Raw genomic sequence first — 22,642 nt, 5'->3', positions numbered from 1 at the left:
GTAAAACCTTTCTTGGAGATTTACACAGATTGTTGCTTTCTTAGTATTGTACCATGCTTTAAACCATACTGGAGGCAGAAATTAGTTCTTAAGGTCTCGTTCCCAATTGTACAAATATTTAGATTTAATTATCTCTTCTTCGGTGGTTATGACTTCTGAAATCTTCGAAATTTAAATTTGGGGGTTACATGCTTCAATAAAATTGTCCCATTCGTCATTCTGGGCGTGGGATATAGAACTCAGAAAATGTTTGATTCTGAGATAGCTAAATATCTCACTCGCATGTAGCTTATAGTTATTACATAGATCATTAAAGGATAAGATCTGGTTAATGTTTAGTTTGAAATTAAGTTTGAAATTAAGTCAATATCATGTGTTTTCCATACATTTATTGGTAAGTCTTCAATGCATATGGGAAGGATGTCAATTGGAGTTGAGAAATTAATTATAGATACAAAATATGTATGTGTCCTTAATCTATGCATTGTTAGTATGATATCAACAATTATTTTACTTCCAATAATTTTTTTTTTTTTATATTTTAATGGAAGCCAGAAAAGTAAAAAGGGATGGTGTCCTTTGCATCTAAATTTGTCGATATCGTACCATGGGAGATCTTTGTTTAGTTCAGGGCTTGACACATTTGTTTGGAATCTAGGAGTCAGCTAAAAAAGTTAGGAGACAGTTTTTTTTTTAATGGGCACTATAGTCACCAGAACCACTACAGTTTATTGTAGTTGTTCTTTTCCCTGTAGCCTTTTCAATGTTAACACGGCCTTTTCAGAGAAAAGGCAGTGTTTACATTACTCCCAACTAAGACCTCTAGTGACAATCACTCAGATGGCAACTAGATAGTCCTGTGTCAGTGCTCTGCATGGAGGCGCTGAATGTTACCCATAGAGAACATGCGTAATATCCTCCCAATGCTTTCCTGTAGGAAAGCATTGGCTTAGCTGAGATCATTAAGATCTCAGCTATGTAGGCAGGACAAGCAACAGTGAAACCAGTACGGCGTGTGAAAAAAGGTGAGTAAAAACACCAATCATGTGATCGGAGGGGGTACCTAAACCCCCAGGTACCTAAACAGACACACACTCTCTGACAGACATACACACACACACACACTTTCTCTAACACTCACAAATGTATATTTTTAATTCTAATCCACCCAGCCTCCCTACCTTTGGGAGAGGTGAGTGGACTTTCCCTGGGGTCCAGTGGGGCTGCTATTTCAGTGTGCGACAGAGCAGTGATCTTCCTGCAGCTACTCTCTGCTCCCTCGCACTGTCTGCAGTGATGTTGGGGCCAGAATGACGTCATATTCTGGCTCCTGGCATCATTACACAGTGCAAGGGAGCAGAGAGAAGTTGCAGGAAGATCTCTGCTCCCTCACGCGCTGCCCCTGCCTGCCGCTTCCATTCTTCCATTCTCGCCTCCACGATTACAGCCAGGGCGGGCCGGCTACAACGCTCCTTGAGCCGGCTGGTTCCATGCTCCCGGGGGAGGATATTTTTGATAAAAGGCGGACAAATCGCAGGCGCCATGGCAAAATTTCTAGTCGCCATGGCGACCTGACACCGGGGATTTGTTGAGCCCTGGTTTAGTTCATTATTACAGGTAATCATAATGGTACATTCAACAAGTATCTTGGAGTTTAGTATCAGGGTAGCCCAACCCATCCGTTTTCAATCCTCTTTTCAGTATGTTTTCTTACATAAATAAAGCTCCGGGGCCTGACTGTATTCACCCACAAGTACTTAAGGAGCTAAATGGGGAAATGAGCGAACCTCTGTATTTAATCTTTCAAGATTCTTTTGTTTCAGGTATTGTACCGGAGGATTGGAGGAAGGCAGATGTCATTCCTATATTTTAAAAGGGTTCAAAATCCTGGCCTGGAAATTATAGACCTGTGAGCTTAACTTCTGTGACTGGGAAAATATTTGAAGGGCTATTAAGGGATAATATTTAGAAATTCATTGGGAAGAACTTTGTTATTAGCAATAATCAGCATGGTTTTATGAAACATAGGTCATGTCAAACTAACCTAATTGCATTCTATGAAGAAGTAAGTAGAAGTATAGATCAGGGTGAAGCAGTGGATGTGATCTACTTGGATTTTGTCAAGGCATTTGATACGGTTCCTCACAATAGGTTAGTTTTAAAACTAAAAGAAATTGGTCTAGATGAATATTCTTGTTCTTGGGTAGAACATTGGCTTAAGGATCGAGTACAACAAGTTGTCATTAATGGTAAATTTTCAAGCTGGACAAAAGTGGTAAGTGGTAAGTGGTGTCCCTCTGGGTTCTGTTTTGGGATTGCTTCTATTTAACATATTTATAAATTATCTTGAAATAGGCCAAGAAAGCCATGTTTTAGCGTTTGCAGATGACACAAAACTTTGTAAAGTAATAAAATGCAAGAAGGATATTGCTTTGCTGCAGAGGGATTTAGATAGATTGGGGAACTGGGCACTTAAATGGCAGATTACATTTAATGTAGAGAAATGCAAAGTTATGCACTTCGGGGTCAATTGAAATTTAATGTAGAGAAATGCACCTCGATTTCCAAATGGATGGCTGCTCACTTCCTTAAACTCAATCTGTCCAAAACAGAACTTCTGGTCTTTCCTCCCTCAAGTGTTACTACTCCCGAATCTGTCTCCCTCCAAGTCAACGGCGCTACCATCACCTCTACCTCGCAGGCTCGCTGCCTGGGTGTTATTTTTTACTCCAACCTCTCCTTCACCCCTCATGTCCAATCAATCGCCAAATCCTGTCGCTTCCATCTCAAAAACATAGCATGCATCCGCCCCTATTTAACCCCAGATGCGGCTAAGGTGCTGGTTCATGCTCTTGTTCTCTCTCACCTGGACTACTGCAATACTCTTCTCAGTGGTCTTACGTGTTCCCAGATTGCACCGTTGCAATCTATAATGAATGTAGCGGCCAGGCTCATTTTCCTGTCCGCTCGCACCTCCCCACTCTGTCAGTCCCTGCATTGGCCAGTTGGATATAGGGCTCAATTTAAAATTCTGGTGCTTGCTTAAAAGTCCTTACATAATGCTGCTCCAACCTACCTATCTTCCCTAATATACAAGTATGTCCCGTCATGGCCCCTACGCTCTGCCAAAGACCTACGTATATCCTCTGTCCGTACTCCCACATCTAATGCTCGCCTCCAAGACTTTTCCAGGGCTGCACCTCTTCTGTGGAACTCCCTTCCCTTCCCTGTAAGAATTTCACCCAGTCTCCACTCGTTCAAAAAAAATCATTGAAAACTCACTTCTTCAAGAAAGCACATCAATTAAACTGTTAGCAGGTTTTTATCCCCCACCCTCCATGACTCCTCTCCTGCAACTGTCAAAAATTACCTACTAAGCCCTGTGAATATTTTTCTAACAACCTACTTCATACCCCTACTTTTACCCTTTGTGTCACTATACCCACTCCTTCTATAATGTAAGCTCATTGAGCAGGGCCCTCCACCTCTCTGTTCCTGTACGTCCAGTTGTCTGGTTACAATTACATGTCTGTTAGTCCACCCATTGTACAGAGCTACGGAATCTGATGGCGCTATATAAATAATAATAATAATAATACACAAGCAACTTACATCCTAAATGGTAGTTAATTAGGGTTAACTGCACACGAGAAGGATTTGGGAATTGTTATAGACAACAGATCAGGCAGCAATATGCAGTTGCTAAGGCTAGTAAGGTTTTGTCATGTATAAATAGGGGCATAAATTCTCAGGATGAAAATATAATTTTGCCTCTTTATAAATCGCTGGAAGACCACACCTTGAATATGCTGTGCAATTTTGGGCACCTGTTCTAAAGAAGGATATCATGGCACTAGAAAAAGTGCAAAGACAAGCCACAAAAGTGATAAAAGGAATGGAGCATTTTAGTTACGAAGAAAGGTTAAATATTTAAATCTTTTTAGTTTGGAAAAATGGCGCCTCAAATATACAAATATATTCGGGATCAGTACAAACCATTATCTGGAAATCTATTCATAAACAGGGCTTTACATAGGACACGAGGTCACACATTTAGGCTGGAAGAAAGGAGATTTAATCTACGGCAAAGATAAGGTTTTTACAGTACGAACTATAAGGATATGGAATGCTCTGCCTAAAGAGGTGGTTTTGTCAGAGTCCATACTGCTGTTTAAACAGCAATTGGATAAATACTTCCAAAAACATAACATACAGGAATATCATTTATAATTAGTGGTGTAATAGCTGCTTGATCCAATGAGACATCTGACTGCCATTTTGGGGTCGAGTAGGATTTTTTTCTAGTTTGTTGGAAAATTGGAAGCGCTTCAGACTGGGTTTTTTTGCCTTCTCCTGGATCAACAGCAAAAACATATGTGAGGAAGGCTGAACTTGATGTACGCAAGTCTCTTTCCGATATGTAACTCAAGGTTTTTTTGAGGCCCAGACATACCCAGAAAAAATTACTTCTAATATTTCCATTAAGTGTGCAGGGGTTCTCATGGGAATTGATCTAAAAAGGTATAACACCTTTGGAATTATATAGACTTTGAAAATATTAATACAGCCCATCCAGGATATCCAGATTTTTGCAACAAGTCAGTTTTGTTTTTAAATCATTGATAAAAAGTTCAAAATTAAAAGATATTGTCTTTTGTATGTTAGAACAAATTTTTATCCATTGGTAGTCAATATTACTAGACAATCAATGTTAACCTTTCCAAATAGGTCCACACAATAAGTCTGTGTTAAGTATAAGATTTTGTTTATAATTAGAGTATTTACTAAATTTCTCTACACCTTCTAGTAGTTTCGGGATCAATTTATTAGGCGATGATAAGGTTAATAAAATCATCGGCATATAGTGTTATAGCATGTTCTTTGTGACCGATTGTAATGCCACATATTTTTGCTGACCCTCTGAAGTAAGCTGCTAGAGATTTGAAGGTAAGAGCATAAAGTAGGGGAGCCAAGGGACAACCCTGTCAGGTTTCATTTTTATTTCAAAAAGATCTGATCCTATTAGAGGTTCCTTAATCTTAGCTTTGGGAGTAGAATATACGGGGAGTAGAATATGTGTTCCAAAAAGCTAGCTGTTAGACCAAACACCCGGAGAGTCTCGCAAAGAAATCTCCAGTTTACTCTGTCAAATGCCTTCTCTGCATCTAAGGCCATAATTACAGAGGGGATTTTTTTTGCATATGTATTTCCTCTACAATGCCGAAGACTCTGCAGGTGTTGTTGACCTCGGATCTGCCCTTCATAAAGCCTCCCTTTGATCCACATGAATCAGTTCTGACATAACTAGATTGTGCCAATTGGCTAGCATTTTTTTTTATAGATTTTAATATCCAAGTTGATCAACGAAATTGGTGTGTAGTTATTGACACAACTTGGATCTTTATCTTGCTTTGGAATGAGAGAGATACTTGCTTCCAGCATTTCTGAAGGGAAATAAGATATTGATCCCATTTGTTCATACAGGCAGATGAATAACTGAGCAATAACCGGCTCTAAAATTATATAAAACCTAGCTGGAAACCCATCTGGACCTGGAGCTTTGCTTTTTTTTTGTTCTCGTATTGTTTTTGAGATTTCATTAATCGTAAAGGGTTGATTTAACTCTTTTAATTTTTCCTCCGAGAGCTCGGGAAAGGAAATGAAGGTTCTGGCAAATTATCCGGGGGCTCATAGTAATTTTTAAAAGCATTACCAATCTATGCTGGCGAGAGATAAATTTGGCCATTATAATTAATCTGTTTGATTCTGTTCGATTGGTTTTGTATTTTTAATTTATTTATCAAATATTTTAAAGCTTTGTTATTACTGTAGAACCAGTGTTGTTTTAGTCACCTTAGAGTGTTATCAGCCCTCTCCTTCAGCTTTTCCCTAACCTGGTCCTGAATGACCTTGATCTCCAGAGTCCTTTCAGTGGTTGGATTTTGTTTAAGTTTTCCAGCTGGACCAAACTGATATAAAAAAGGGTTCATGGCTTAAAAAAAAGAAAAAAGGAAAGGATTTGGCCTTACTGGTCGCCCCTCAAAGAACATTTAAGAGTACACCAGAGAGTTGTATCTGTAACCTCTTTGTTATTTTGTTCCAAGAAAGACTTGGCTTGACTGCTGTCTTCTTTGTCTAAAGTCGCCTCATTCATCTTCCAATTCGCACGGGTCTTATATTGTTGGTTGTTTTTTTATCTTGATTGTAACCGGGGCATGGTCAGACCATGTAATATTGCCGATAGCAGAAGCTATACAGTTTTCCAGTGTTATCCCATACATTAAATATAATAAAAATCTATACGTGAATAAGACCCCTGTGAATTGGAGTAGAAAGTATAATCCTTGTCAGTTGGATGTTGAACCCCCTCCATACATCATATAGATTATGTTTGGCCAAACATGCAGAAAATGATTCAGCCCTTCTTTTTAGCCTACAGTCTGTTCTGGATCCTCTCGTTAATTTATGATCCATGTTATAATTGCCTGTGCAGTTCATGTCGCCCCCCACTATCAGGAGTCCCTTTCTTCTGTCTTCAGCTTTTTCAATAGAAGAATTTATAAACCTTACTGGGTATTCTGAGGGAGCGTATACGTTCATAGTGTATAGAATATTGTTTATGGTAGATATGCCAATGAAATATATCTACCTTTCTGATCATTTTCATGATGTATACAGTTGCAAGAAAAAGTATGTGAACCCTTTGGAATGATATGGATTTCTGCACAAATGGGTCATAAAATGTGATCTGATCATCATCAAAGTCACAACAATAGACAATCACAGTCTGCCTAAACTAATAACACACAAAGAATTAAATGTTGCCATGTTTTTATTAAACACACCATGTAAACATTCACAGTGCAGGTGGAAAAAGTATGTGAACCCTTGGATTTAATAACTGGTTGAACCTCCTTTGGCAGCAATAACTTCAACCAAACGTTTCCTGTAGTTGCAGATCAGACGTGCACAACGGTCAGGAGTAATTCTTGACCATTCCTCTTTACAGAACTGTTTCAGTTCAGCAATATTCTTGGGATGTCTGGTGTGAATCGCTTTCTTGAGGTCATGCCACAGCATCTCAATCGGGTTGAGGTCAGGACTCTGACTGGGCCACTTCAGAAGGTGTATTTTCTTCTGTTTAAGCCATTCTATTGTTGATTTACTTCTATGCTTTGGGTCATTGTCCTGTTGCAACACTTATCTTCTGTTGAGCTTCAGCTGGTAGACAGATGGCCTTAAGTTCTCCTGCAAAATGTCTTGATAAACTTGGGAAATCATTTTTCCTTCGATGATAGCAATCCGTCCAGGCCATGACGCAGCAAAGCAGCCCCAAACCATGATGCCCCCACCACCATACTTCATAGTAGGGATGGGGTTTTGATGTTGGTGTGCTGTGCCTCTTTTTCGCCACACATAGTGTTGTGTGTTTCTTCCAAACAACTCAACTTTGGTTTCATTTGTCCACAGAACATTTTGCCAGTACTGCTGTGAAACATCCAGGTGCTCTTGTGCAAACTGTAAACGTGCAGCAATGTTTTGTTTGGACAGCAGTGGCTTCCTCTGTGGTATCCTCCCATGAAATCCATTCTTGTTGAGTGTTTTACGTATTGTAGATTCGCTAACAGGGATGTTAGCATTTGCCAGTGACTTTTGTAAGTCTTTAGCTGACACTCTAGGATTCTTCTTCACCTCATTGAGCAGTCTGCGCTGTGCTCTTGCAGTCATCTTTACAGGACGGCCACTGCTAGGGAGAGTAGCAGCAGTGCTGAACTTTCTCCATTTATAGACAATTTGTCTTACCGTGGACTGATGAACAGCAAGGCTTTTGGAGATACTTTTATAACCCTTTCCAGCTTTATGCAAGTCAACAATTCTTAATCGTAGGTCTTCTGAGAGCTCTTTTGTGCGAGGCATCATTCACATCAGACAATGCTTCTTGTGAAAAGCAAACCCAGAACTGGTGTGTGTTTTTATAGGGCAGGGCAGCCGTAACAAACACCTCCAATCTCATTTCATTGATTGGACTCCAGTTGGCTGACATCTCACTCCAATTAGCTCTTGGAGATGTCATTAGTCTAGGGGTTCACATACTTTTTCCACCTGCACTGTGAATGTTTACATGGTGTGTTCAATAAAAACATGGCAACATTTTATTCTTTGTTTTATTAGTTTAACCCCTTAAGACCGCAGGACGTACTATGCCGTCCTTATTTGGGCGGCTCTAAACGCCGCAGGACGGCATAGTACGTCCTGGGCGGTCTTCAGCCCCACGTGGCCGGCGGAACATGGCCGCTGCAGATCGCGGTCGGGGGGCATGCCTGGCCCCCCAGGCAGCCCCCCTGTGCCTGGGGACCGCGGTCTGCAGCTTCCGATCGCAGTGACAGGCTGTCACTGCGATCGGTATTTACCATGTGTCAGCCGATTTGAAATCGGCTGACACATGGAGCCGGCTGCATTCTTCTGCAGCAGATCGCGGTCGGGGGACATGCCTGGCCCCCCAGGCAGCCCCCCTGGGGTCAGTGACCGCGATCTGAACTGTCAGGCTGCAGTCTGATCACACTGACAGGCTGCCATAGCCTGTCAGTGCGATCAGTGTTACTATGTGTCAGCCCATTGGCTGACACATGTAACTGCAGCCATTAGCCCCCTACAGATCGCGGTGGGGGCATGCCTGTACCTCCCAGGCATCCCCCTGTGGCCAATTACCGCGATCTGTAGGAGGTGATCACAGTGACAGCCAGTCACTGTGATCACTGTTAGTATGTGTCAGCCAATGATCTCAGATCACTGGCTGACACATTGTCTCTGCCCCTCTCCTCACCTCACTTCGATCTGAGAGAGAGAGGCAGAGAGATCGTGGTTTTTGCAGCTCCTGTGGAAAAAGAAAGTTTAATTTTTTTTTTTAAGTTTTAAAATTTATATTTTATTTAACCCTTTCAGTGCTGATCACAGCATATTACTGTGATCAACCTGATTAGGGTATTTATTTATTATTTTTTTTTTGGATCAAAAAAAAATTATTTCTAATTTTTTTTGATCCTTTGTGTCAGTCGCAGCAACCCAAATCTCCATTACCCTTTCCCCGCTGCCGTGATCACTATACTGTACAGTATATCTGCTGTACAGTACTGTATCAGTGATCACTGTGATCAGAGGGCTCTCTGATCAGACTGACCTTTTTTAGGGTTATTTTTACAGATCAAAAAATAACCCTTTCAGTTTTAAAAACTTTTTTGGGTCAAAAAAATTATTTCTAATTTTTTTTGACCCTTTGTGTCAGTCGCAGCAACCCAAATCTCCCTTAACCCTTTCCCCGCTGCCGTGATCACTAAACTGTACAGTTTATCTGCTGTACAGTACTGTATCAGTGATCACTGTGATCAGAGGGCTCTCTGATCAGACTGACTTTTTTTTAGGGTTATTTTTATAGATCTGAAAATAACCCTTTCAGTGTACTGATTGCAGCTGCCTATACTGTGATCAGTAAATTTATATTATTTTTTGAGGGCGGGTAGTAGGTGTTAGGCAGGTAGATAATTAATTACCCACTTTAGTATATAAATTAATTAATTTGTCCCCCTAGAATGGCACGTCGCTACTCAGCCGAGGAGGCGTATGCCATTCTGGCAGGCAGTGATAGTGACACTCTGCAAGACAGTGACACTATCACTGCCTCTGACATTGAGCCTCTGAGTGAGACCTCAAGTGATGGTGCCCCACCACCACTCACAAGAGGACGCTCAGCAAGCCCAATGCCAGGCAGAGACTGGGTGCCTCCAAATATGATGGCCCCAGAAATTCCGCCGTTCACTGTTACACCTGGCATCACTGTAACAGTGGACGACTGCGAGCCAATTCGTTTTTTTGAGCTCTTTATGTCAGACGATATATTTGAGCTCATGGCTCAGCAAACGAATTTGTTTGCTATGCAGTATCTCTCTGCACATCCGGGGTCCCATCATGGTCGCAGGAATATGTGGAGACCCACGGATGTCGCAGAGATGAAGCGGTTTTGGGCTTTAACCCTAATGATGGGTATTGTAAAAAAGCCCAGTATCAGGTCCTACTGGAGCAAGCAACGTATCCTGGCTACACCTCTTTTCCCTGAGGTTATGTTGAGGGATCGCTACCTGCAACTGCTGCGATTCCTTCATTTTAATGATAACTCGCTGTGTCCCCCTAGAAACGACCCACTGTTTGACAGGCTCTATATAATTCGGCCCTTTATTCAACTCCTGTCAGACAAATTTTCTGAAAATTATGTCCCTGATAAAGATATTTCAATTGACGAGTCCCTTATGAAATTTAAAGGTCGACTGCTATTTAAGCAATATATTCCATCGAAGCGGTCCCGATATGGCGTTAAATTTTATAAATTATGTGAATCCTGTACTGGTTACACATGGGCGTTTCGCATTTACCAGGGGAAGGATAGCCATCTTGACCCACCAGGATGCCCTGATTCTGTGGGTACAAGTGGCAAGATAGTTTGGGATCTAATCCTTCCCTTGTTGAATATGGGATATAGGCTATGGGTTGACAATTATTATACCAGTATAGAATTATTTAAAAATTTATATTGTTTTGAAACCCTAGCCTGTGGCACAGTGAGGAAGAATCGCAGGGGTTTCCCCCAAGCCCTGGCAAGTGGCAGAAGCAGTAGAGGTTCCTCTTCAGCTCTCCGCCAGGATGAGTTGCTTGCTCTTCGCTTCAGAGATAGGAAAGATGTATACATGCTGTCTACGATGCATGACGAAAGTACAGTGCCAGTGTCTGTGAGAGGTAGCACTGAGCATCTGGAAAAGCCGAAGTGCATTGTAGACTACAGCAAGTTTATGGGGGGAGTAGACTTGGCTGACCAATGCATACAGCCCTATCTGGTGAACCGAAAAACTAGGACCTGGTACAAGAAAATTGCAATCTACGTGAGCCAGATTGCAATTTTCAATGCCTATGTCCTCTATACAAAAGAGGTCATAGGTAGGCCCTGCCCTTTCCTCGAATTCACATTAAGCATTTTGTCCCGTATGTTATTTACCCAGCCCCCCAATCCCACTTTGGAATCAGGAGACTTTGTGGCAAACACTTCCCTTCCCGAATCCCATCCACCCCTAGTAAAAAAGCTCCCCAAAGAAAGTGCCGTGTTTGCTACAAGAAAGGAGTCCGAAAGGACTCCAGTTTTTATTGTCCAACCTGCCCATCTCTACCCGCCCTCTGCATAACAGACTGTTTCAAAGTCTACCATACAGAGCTGAATTTCTGAATCACTCTGTATGGGACTTTGGCAGTTTGTTTGCTTGATTTACCTGGATTTCTGACCTCGGCTTGTCCTGACTACGCTTTGTTAGCTGCCTGTACCGACCCATTGGCTTGTTTTACCGACTACTCTGAATTCTGGATTCCTCTGACCTTGGCCTGTCCCTGTTTACGCTAGCCATTCTAAAGTGGCTACACCAAACAACTCAAAATACTACATTTGTAGTACTTGAAATGTGACTTCCCAATAAAAAACTGATCACAGGGTTAATGCTGTGATTAGCACTGAAAGGGTTACAAAAAAGTTTTTTTTTCCGTTTTTTTTACTTCTCAAACTTTTCGCACAGTGACTCTCTATGTGATATCAAATATCTATCTGCCTCTCTCTGCCTCTCTCTGCCTTCAGATCAAAGTGTATGTGGGGTACTGTTCTATTCATGTGATATAATAAAAACCTGGAAACATGGTACATGTAGGTACTGTTATATTCAAAAGACAGTGTTAAATCAAAATACTAAGTCTCTAGTGCACTAACTAATATCAGGATTATGACATTTCCAGTGAAAATGCTATTTATCTGATTAAAAAGACAAAAATCAAAGTAGAAATCGCTACATGGGCCCAGCATTTCTGTTAAAATGGCTAGACCTAACATCTCAAATTATGCCATTTGTTATACTCTGGGGTGCCTACTTTTGAAAATGGTTTGCCATAACGGTGGGAATGTTATTACCCAGGCTGCCATACTCTCTGAAAAGCTACATAGGCCCAGAAAATAATTTTGGCAAACTTACAAGCTGAAAGGGCATCTAATATATTTCGCCCTGTGACTTATCAGTAAAATCTGAAATAATAGTACGTGGGGGTACCGTTATATTCAGAAGACAGTGTTAAATCAAAATACCAAGTCTCTAGTGCACTAACTAATATCTGTATTATGACATTTCCAGTGAAAATGCTATTTATCTGATTAAAAAGACAAAAATCAAAGTAGAAATCGCTACATGGGCCCAGCATTTCTGTTAAAATGGCTAGACCAAACATCTCAAATTATGCCATTTGTTATACTCTGGGTTGCCTTCTTTTGAAAATGGTATGCCATAATAGTGGAAATTTTATTACCCAGGCTGCCATGCTCTCTCAAAGGCGAGATAGACCCAGAAAATCACTTTGTTAAATTGCCAACTTTGAAAAGGACATCTAATATTTTTGTCCCCATGACTTCCCCCCCCAAAACAGAGAATCTAGTACATGGGGGTACTGTTACATTCAGGAGACAATGTTAAATACAAATAGTGAGGCTTTGTTGCAATAACTCATATCAGTAATATGAAATGTCCTGTGAAAATGGAGTTCATATGCGTGAAAATGCACAAATAAAGCTATAACCCCTATGTGGGCCCTTAATTTCTGATAAAGTGGTTAGACCAAACATCTTGCAATGCACCATTTCTTATACTCTGGGTTGCCTACTTTTGAAAATGGTATGCCATAATAGTGGAAATGTTATTACCCAGGCTGCCATGCTCTCTCAAATGCGATATAGGCCCAGAAAATCACTTTGCCAAATTTCAATGTAATAAAGCCTAAATGGATAAGCCGTATATATGACCGTGTAACTTTCCAAAACACCATAAAACCTATACATGGGGGGTACCATGGCGCTCGTGAGACCTCACTGAGCAGAACTAGGAGTGTTTCAGGGCAGTAAACTATATACTAACAATAATATTATCAGTGAAAGTACAGATTTTATGTGAAAAATGCAAAAAAAAAAAAAACAAACACTAAATTTGGCTAGGGTTTGTGCCCAAGTGGCTACTACAAAAGACTGGGCATACCCCATTTTGAATACCCTGGGATGTCTACTTTTTCAAATGGTATGCCATGATGGGGGTAATTTTCATTTCTTGGCTGCCATACGGTCTCAAAGGCAGCCTGGACACTGCAAACTAATCTGACAAATTTCAAGGTGAAAAAGCATAAATGGATAAGCCGTATATATGACCCTGAAACTTTCCAAAACCCCATAAAACCTATACATGGGGGGTACCATGGCGCTCGTGAGACCTCACTGAGCAGAACTAGGAGTGTTTCAGGGCAGTAAACTATATACTAACAATAATATTATCAGTGAAAGTACAGATTTTATGTGAAAAATGCAAAAAAAACAAACAAACACTAAATTTGGCTAGGGTTTGTGCCCAAGTGGTACTAGAAAAGACTGGGCATACCCCATTTTGAATACCCTGGGATGTCTACTTTTTCAAATGGTATGCCATGATGGGGGTAATTTTCATTTCTTGGCTGCCATACGGTCTCAAAGGCAGCCTGGACACTGCAAACTAATCTGACAAATTTCAAGCTGAAAAAGCATAAATGGATAAGCCGTATATATGACCCTGAAACTTTCCAAAACCCCATAAAACCTATACATGGGGGGTACCATGGCGCTCGTGAGACCTCACTGAGCAGAACTAGGAGTGTTTCAGGGCAGTAAACTATATACTAACAATAATATTATCAGTGAAAGTACAGATTTTATGTGAAAAATGCAAAAAAAACAAACAAACACTAAATTTGGCTAGGGTTTGTGCCCAAGTGGTACTAGAAAAGACTGGGCATACCCCATTTTGAATACCCTGGGATGTCTACTTTTTCAAATGGTATGCCATGATGGGGGTAATTTTCATTTCTTGGCTGCCATACGGTCTCAAAGGCAGCCTGGACACTGCAAACTAATCTGACAAATTTCAAGCTGAAAAAGCATAAATGGATAAGCCGTATATATGACCCTGAAACTTTCCAAAACCCCATAAAACCTATACATGGGGGGTACCATGGCGCTCGTGAGACCTCACTGAGAAGAACTAGGAGTGTTTCAGGGCAGTAAACTATATACTAACAATAATATTATCAGTGAAAGTACAGATTTTATGTGAAAAATGCAAAAAAAACAAACAAACACTACATTTGGCTAGGGTTTGTGCCCAAGTGGCTACTAGAAAAGACTGGGCATACCCCATTTTGAATACCCTGGGATGTCTACTTTTTCAAATGGTATGCCATGATGGGGGTAATTTTCATTTCTTGGCTGCCATACGGTCTCAAAGGCAGCCTGGACACTGCAAACTAATCTGACAAATTTCAAGGTGAAAAAGCATAAATGGATAAGCCGTATATATGACCCTGAAACTTTCCAAAACCCCATAAAACCTATACATGGGGGGTACCATGGCGCTCGTGAGACATCACTGAGTAGAACTAGGAGTGTTTCAGGGCAGTAAACTATATACTAACAATAATATTATCAGTGAAAGTACAGATTTTATGTAAAAAAAAGAAAACACAAAAAAAAACGCTAACTTTGGCTAGGGTTTGTGCCCAAGTGGCTACTACAAAAGACTGGCCATACCCCATTTTGAATACCCTGGGATGTCTACTTTTTCAAATGGTATGCCATGATGGGGGTAATTTTCATTTCTGGGCTGCCATACGGTCTAAAAGGCAACCTAGGTCACTCAAACCAATCTGTCAAATTTCTATGCAGAAAATAAAATAATGGACAAGTCGTATATTTGACCCTGTAACTTTCCAAAACCCCATAAAACCTATACATGGGGGGTACTGTTTTACTCGTGAGACATTTCTGAATACAAATATGTATGTTTTATTGCAGGAAAACCGAATAGTATTCTGACATTAACAGTTAAATTGCCATGCTGAAATTGAAAAATAACAAGATTTCATAATTTTTTCAAGTTTTTTAGATTTTATTCATATAAAATGGAGTTCCATACATGAATGTTTGATATTAAATGAAAGCACTGTTTCCCCTGAACAAAATGATATATAATAAGTGTGGGTGCACTTAATATGAAAGAGGTAAATTATTGTTGAACAGACATATAGTAAAATTCTGTGGTTTGTTTACATTTTTTTTGGATCACAACTTGTACATTTGGCTGCGGTCTTAACCCCTTAACGACCGCTGACGGTTCAGGACCGTCAGCGGTAAAACGTGCGTTTGGACCGCTGACGGTCCTGAACCGTCATAACGGTTTTGGGCTACTTACCTGATCGCCGTCGGTCCCACGGCGGCGATCAGTGCTCCACCCGGTCCAGGGGGGTTGCCTGTCTGCCCAGGCAGTCCCCCTTTGGCAGATCAGGACCCCACGGCCATGTGATCACTCGATCACATGACCGCAATAGGTGTCCATGTGTCTGCCTGCAGGGGGACTGTCTGTGCTGACAGGCAGTCTCCCTGCAAGTGAAAAATCCAAAATAAAGTGTAAAAAAAAAATCTGTGTAAAAAAAAAAAATAATATGTGTATATATATGCTATATATACATGTATTATATCTATATATACCTATATATAATATATGTATATATATCATATATATAATGTCACACTAAGTGTATTTTTATATTTATATATACGTATATAATTATAAAAATACACTTATATTTAAATTACACACGAATATATACAATATATATAATAACTATATATATGGTATATATATATTATTATAAAATACAAATAATATGTTAATAAAAATAAATAACAAAAAATAAAAATAATTTTTAATAATTAAAAAAAAATTATATATATATATTCAGTTTTATTCTAACAGTATTTTGATATTGATATATATATATTTATATCAAAATATACTTAGAATGTAATGATATATATATCTATGTATAAATAAATAAATAAAAATAATACGAAATATACATATGTCCACATACATAATTACATAAATAATTTCATAAATATACACGTAGACGTCAAATATATAAATATGTATATATATTAAAATTCTACGTGCATATTTATGTAATATTTTTACCTAATTAAGTAATTTTAATGATTGCAATTTGAGGGACCTGCCTGCCAACCCAGGCCAAAAGTCCAGATAATTTAATTTGCTAGCACTGTGTTTAACCCTGTAACTTTCTATGACACCCTAAATCCTGTACATGGGGGTACTGTTTTACTCGGGAGACTTCGCTGAACACAAATATTAGTGTTTCAAAACAGTAAAACATATCACAGCGATGATATTGTCAGTGAAAGTGAAGTTTTTTGCATTTTTCACACACAAACAGCTCTTTCACTGAGGATATTATTGCTGTGATATATTTTACTGTTCTGATACACTAATATTTGTGTTCAGCGAAGTCTCCTGAGTATAACAGTACCCCACATGTAGAGGTTTTATAGTGTTTGTGAAAGTTACAGGGTCAAATATAAGGCTTGATTTTACTTTTTTTTTTTTTATTGAAATTTGTCAGATTGGTTAGGTTGCCTTTGAGAGCGTATGGTAGCCAAGGAATGAGAATTAGCCCCATGATGGCATACCATTTGCGAAAGAAGACAACCCAAGGTATTGCAAATGGGGTATGTTCAGCTTTTTTTAGTAGCCACTTAGTCACAAACACCGGCCAAAGTTAGCGTTTTTTGCATTTTTAACACACAAACAAATAGAAATGCTAACTTTGGCCAGTGTTTGTGACTAGGTGGCTACTAAAAAAAACTGGACATACCCCATTTTGAATACCCTGGGTTGTCTACTTTAAAAAATATGTACATGTTAGGTGTGTTTCGGGGATTTATGACAGATAACGGTGTAACAATGTCACTATTGATACATTTAAAATATATATATATTGAAACAGCAATTTCCTACTTGTATTTATAGGCCTATAACTTGCAAAAAAAAGCAATAGAGCATGTAAACACTGGGTGTTTTTAAACTCGGGACAAAATTTTGAATCTATTTAGCAGTTTTTTTCATTAGCTTTTGTAGATAAGTAAAAGATTTTTCAAGTAAAAGTCCAAAAACATGTTTTTTTTTTTATTTTTCACCATATTTTATTATTTTTTTTAAATACAATATATGACATAATATATATACTGGTATGTAAAGAAAGCCCTTCTTGTCGTGAAAAAAACAGTATATAACTTGTATGGGAACCGTAAATGAGAGAGCGGAAAATTACAGCTAAACACAAACACCACAAAAGTGTTAAAACTGCTCTGGTCCTTAACGTACAAACATCGCAAAAACAGGCCGGTCCTGAAGGGGTTAAGGGGTTAAGCAGACTGTGATTGTCTATTGTTGTGACTTAGATGATGATCAGATCACATTTTATGACCAATTTGTGCAGAAATCCATATCATTCCAAAGGGTTCACATACTTTTTCTTGCAACTGTATATTCAAATGTATGCCTAAATGTATACCATGTGATTACTTCCCATTATTTCTTTGTTCATTATTAACTAGTGTATTTCTTTTTATCTATGTTATCTATTATATACACCCTCTTTTCTCTTCCTCATTCCTTTCCCTCTCCTAACTCTCCTTCACTCTCTTTATCCCTCGCCTCCCTTATCCTCTCCCCTAACCCCTTCCCTTCCATCTCACCCTAGAGACATGATAGACATTTTAGGAATTTATCTTTCTCTAAAAAAAATTGAAAACAGTTTCTTTAAATGGAAAAAAAAAAAAGGAAAAAAGCTCTTCTTTCATTAATCTTAGTTCGTGACTTTGGGAAAAAGATGGAGAACCTAGAGTCCATAGCATCAATTTCTCTTTTGCTTGTGCGGCATCTGGACATACATGAATTCTATCCTTCTATAAAATTCTCAGCTTAGTAGGAAAGTCTCAGTAATAAGTTACGTGATTGTCTCTAAGATTTCTGGAACAATCATTAAACTTTTTTCTGCTTTGTTGTGTCTCGACAGAGATATCAGCAAATGTCCTTAACTTTGCAAATTTTGGGTTGGTACTAGGATTTTTCCTCAATTCTTTTAGAAATAGATATTTTATCCTTGAGTTGTTAAATCGGATTATCACATCCAGCTGGTTTGGGGAGTCTGTGGGATCTTTCAATGGGAGCTGGTCCATAAAGCTTTGGGTCAATATATAGTGCGAGCATCTCCATTAAATATGGGTAAACAATTTCTTCCGGAATTCCTCTTATCTTTAGTTTTTGTCTGCGTGCTCTGTCTTCTTAGTCTATCACTTTTTCTTGTAGTTTAGAATATCGTATGGGTAGCAGGATCTAGTTGTGTTTGTAGGTCATTTGAATTTGCTCTATATAATGAGATTGTGAGGCAATTGTGGATTCTAATTGAGAGAGATATTCTTTATATTCAGCCATGTTTTTATCCAAGTCTCCTTTGATTCTCTGATACAGAGCTTCTAAAGTTGTGTTTAAGGTTTGCTGGGAGATATCGTCTATTGATTCAGAGGTAGTTGTTTCCATTGTTTGATTCAGGGAAGACTCAGCCATTAATAATGATTGATCAGCTTTACCTTTTGGTGAGTAAAAGGCACTTGTTTGTTGCCCCTTATTAGAGGGATCTGGTTTATTTGTGTTTTTTTTATGTTCTATCTTATCTCCTTTTGGAGCCATTTTGTTTCTCTATAAATCTTTTTAGTTATTTTTCTCTTTTTTTTCCCCCCCTCCTTTCTTTCCCTTAAGGACGCCAGACCTCTCCCCATTATCGTTTTAGTCTGGCGATTTGCCCCTTCCACCACTCCTTTTTCTCATATCATTATCCAGTGTGGGCCCTCTAGGCCACCACAACCAACTTTTTCATATTATTATATGTCTCACATAGGGACCTTACATACCTACTTCTAATATGCCCTTATTACGGCCTTTGATGCCCTGACCATTGAATTTTAAAAAAAAAATTGTTGTTTTTTTTTTATTTCTTTTTAATCTGTTTATTTTGCTTTTACTTTAACAGACTTGAAACACATATGCATTATTTAAATCACTAGTTTATATTTGCAAACTGATAACTCTGTGGGGCTAGAGTTCTGGCAAAACAATTGTCTGCAGGTCAGTTAGGACAAACATTACCGATTGACAGCCTCAAATAGACAGGCTCTTCAGCAGATTCAACAATCAATAGCCCTCTCTGATTAGATCAGATTGAACAGTTTTAACTTCTGCCACAGTATTTCCTAAACATTTCTGAGAGCATACACTAACTCAGAGAAGACCAAATATTGTAGTACATGTATATGTAACTTCCATTTCTCATGGTGCCCAGCCAACCATCATTTATACTACAAGTCCATTTTAAGTCATTTCTAGCTGACCTGTGCATACATTTAGATATGTACTAAACCCAATTTAATCTGTCTTACTAATAATTTGCATTGGGTCATAGAGATACACTGAATTTGAAAAATGCAGTAACCACTGTTTGACAGTTATAATACAAGTCTGGTAATTAAACTGTCTGTCAGTGCTGGCATAGCCTGACCATTTGTGATTTCTTGGGAGTCACACTGGTATTGTTAACTGAGGTTATGGAATTTAGAACTGTCATCAGAAAAGTAACAGTTTCTCTTTACGTGTGCTGGCCCAGTGTATTGTTCTTGCAGATCACTATACACAGTAATGAAAATGTCATTTTCTCAGAAATTAGCTTTTTGCTAAATAGTTTGTATTTATACTAATTAGTATAAAATCATATCTGTGAATAAACATTTGTGATTCCATTCTGACAAATATTTTGTTCTCTTTTTTGGCTATTCTTGCACAGGTTTGGCATATTACCACCAGCGGGCCAATCTTTTCCTCTCCGTGTATTTCAAGTATTTCCCAGAAAGTCATTTTTGGCTCACATGACGGCTCCATCTATTGCTGTGACATGGAGGGCGTTTTACTTTGGAAATACAAAACCAGCTCACGGGTATATTCCACTCCATTTGTGTTTCCACACCCACACACGCAGAACATGGAATTTGTGGCAGCTGCTTCTACAGATGGGAATGTGTGGGTTTTCAATGCTGACAGCGGGCTCTTGGACACTGTGTATAAACTTGATGGAGAAGTATTTTCTTCACCCGTTGTTTGGGGAAATTACCTGGTTATTGGCTGCAGAAATGATTATGTCTATTGTTTAGATCTAATGAGCAGCAGATCATCCATATGAAGATTTAGAGGAGGACTAATTTTGACTACCGTGTAGTTATATAAGATGCTGGTGGGAATATATAGCAGCTACGTCTGTAATGCGATATGCATCCGGTTAGGACCAAATATTGACCATATATGGGTAGGGGGGGTGTTTTGGACAATTAGCCCACCTGTACTTAATAGAGCTTATTATGTGGGGTATATATGTTTGCACTAGCAGTTTCTGTTTAGATTGCATCTGAGGAAGACCTATTTTGGTTGAAACGCATTGTGTTGTTCATATTTGATTGTTTTATCCAACTTTTATGAGAATAAAGATTATTCTATGTTATTTTGGTTCCTGATTCTTCTGGATATCCTTCAGTTCCAGTAAGACCTCATCTATTACCATCTATCCTTATTGTGGATGAATTGCATCTATAGGTCAGAGCCAATCTTTAAAATGGTTCTGTAAATAGTGAGTGTTCAATTTTAATCCATCTTAACCCCTTAACACCGCAGCCAAATGTACAAGTTGTGAACGAAACAAAATGTAAACAAAACCTGGCATTTGCGCTATATGTCTGTCAAACCGTAATTCACCTCTTTCATATTAAATGCACCCCCCTTATTATATATCATTTTATTCAGGGGAAACAGGGCTTTCATTTAATATCAAATATTTAGCTATGAAACATAATTTAATATGAAAAACATGGGAGAAAATAAGATTTTTTTTTTATTTTTTTTGTTCTACATGACATTTTAACTGTCAATATCATAAATACTGTTTGCTTTTACTGCAATAAAATACACATATTTGTATTCAGCAAAGTCTCACGTGTAAAACAGTACCCCCTATGTACAGGTTTTATGGTGTTTTGGGAAGTTACAGGGTCAAATATAGCGTGTTACATTTGAAATTGAAATTCGTCAGATTGGTTACGTTGCCTTTGAGACTGTATAGTAGCCCAGGAAATAAATTTACACCCATAATGGCATACCATTTGCAATAGTAGACGACCCAAGGTATTGCAAATGGGGTATGTCCAGTCTTTTTTAGTAGCCATTTGGTCACAAACACTGGCCAAAGTTAGCGTTAGTATTTGTTTGTGTGTGAAAAATGCAAAAAACGCCAATTTTGGCCAGTGTTTGTGACTAAGTGGCTACTAAAAAAGACTGGACATACCCCATTTGCAATACCTTGGGTTGTCTACTATTGCAAATAGTATGCCATCATAGGGGTAATTTTCATTCTTGGGCTACCATAGGGTCATAAAGGCAACGTAAGCAATCTGGCGAATTTTAATGTGAAAAAAATGAAACACAAGCCTTATATTTGACGCTGTAATTTTTGAAAACACCATAAAACCTGTACATGAGGGGTACTGTTGTACTCGGGAGACTTCGCTGAACACAAATATTTGTGTTTCAAAACAGTAAAAAGTATTGCAGCAGTAATATCGTCCGTGTAAGTGCTGTTTGTGCGTGAAAAATGCAAAAAACGTCACTTTTACTGGCGATATCATCGTTGTAATACATTTTACTGTTTTGAAACACTAATATTTGTGTTCAGCGAAGTCTCCCGAGTAAAACAGTACCCCCCATGTACAGGTTTTATGGTGTCTTGGAAAGTTATAGGGTTAAATATAGTGCTAGCAAATTAAATTCCTTATACTTTCGGCGTGGGTTGTCAGGCAGGTCCCGCTAATTGTAATTAATTAGGATACCTAATTATGTAAAATTATTACATAAATATATGTGTAGAATTAATATATGTATATATATACATATGTGTATATATATATATATATATATATATATATATTTTTAATATTTTTATTTATATATAGGTATATATATAGTGATATATACGTATATATTTATGTATATAGATATATATATTATTTTGTTCTACGTGTATTTTGATATAAATATATATATATTAATATCACAATACAGTTAGAACGAAATAAAACACATCTATATATTTTTTAATATTTTATTTTTAATTATTTTTTTTTATTTAATTTTTTTACGTATTTACATATTTTTTTTTTATATTATTTATAAATATATATATATAACAATAATTATATATATATTTAATCAGTATCAGTCTACGTGTAATTTGATATTAATATATATATATAATTATATATATATTAATATTAGAGAAAAGATAGTGTATACCAAAGACCAGAGGTCTAGGTAACACAAGTGAGATACAGATCTCAGGTGTCTGCTAAAATATATAATCTTTAATTAGGTATACATAACCATGAACGAATAGAAAAACATAAATGATAAATACTTAAAATAGAAAATCACCCAAGTGGTGAAAGAGGAGATTGAAAGGGGCTCAGGGAGTAATGGAAGAGGTATCAACTTAGACAAATTTACTCTAGATATATACCCATTACTAGGAAATATAAGTGGGAGGTACC

General features: G+C 38.2%; 1 protein-coding gene across 2 annotated transcripts in view; it reads left to right on the top strand.

Moving 5' to 3' along the window:
• The window catches only part of AASDH (aminoadipate-semialdehyde dehydrogenase), a 59,459-nt gene extending 38,894 nt beyond the window's left edge, over nucleotides 1-20,565 (top strand). For both annotated transcript variants that reach the window (XM_063458036.1, XM_063458037.1), the window contains exon 15: nucleotides 19,840-20,565. In XM_063458036.1, coding sequence (XP_063314106.1) covers nucleotides 19,840-20,232 — 393 coding nt within the window. In that variant the 3' untranslated portion in view covers nucleotides 20,233-20,565. The remainder of the gene's footprint in view (nucleotides 1-19,839) is intronic.
• Nucleotides 20,566-22,642: the final 2,077 nt, after the last annotated feature.

Source organism: Pelobates fuscus, chromosome 6 (genome assembly GCF_036172605.1).
Source record: "Pelobates fuscus isolate aPelFus1 chromosome 6, aPelFus1.pri, whole genome shotgun sequence".
NCBI classification, from domain to species: domain Eukaryota; kingdom Metazoa; phylum Chordata; class Amphibia; order Anura; family Pelobatidae; genus Pelobates; species Pelobates fuscus.
Note: the sequence above shows the minus strand (reverse complement) of the source record. Positions and strands in the feature narration are given on the sequence as shown.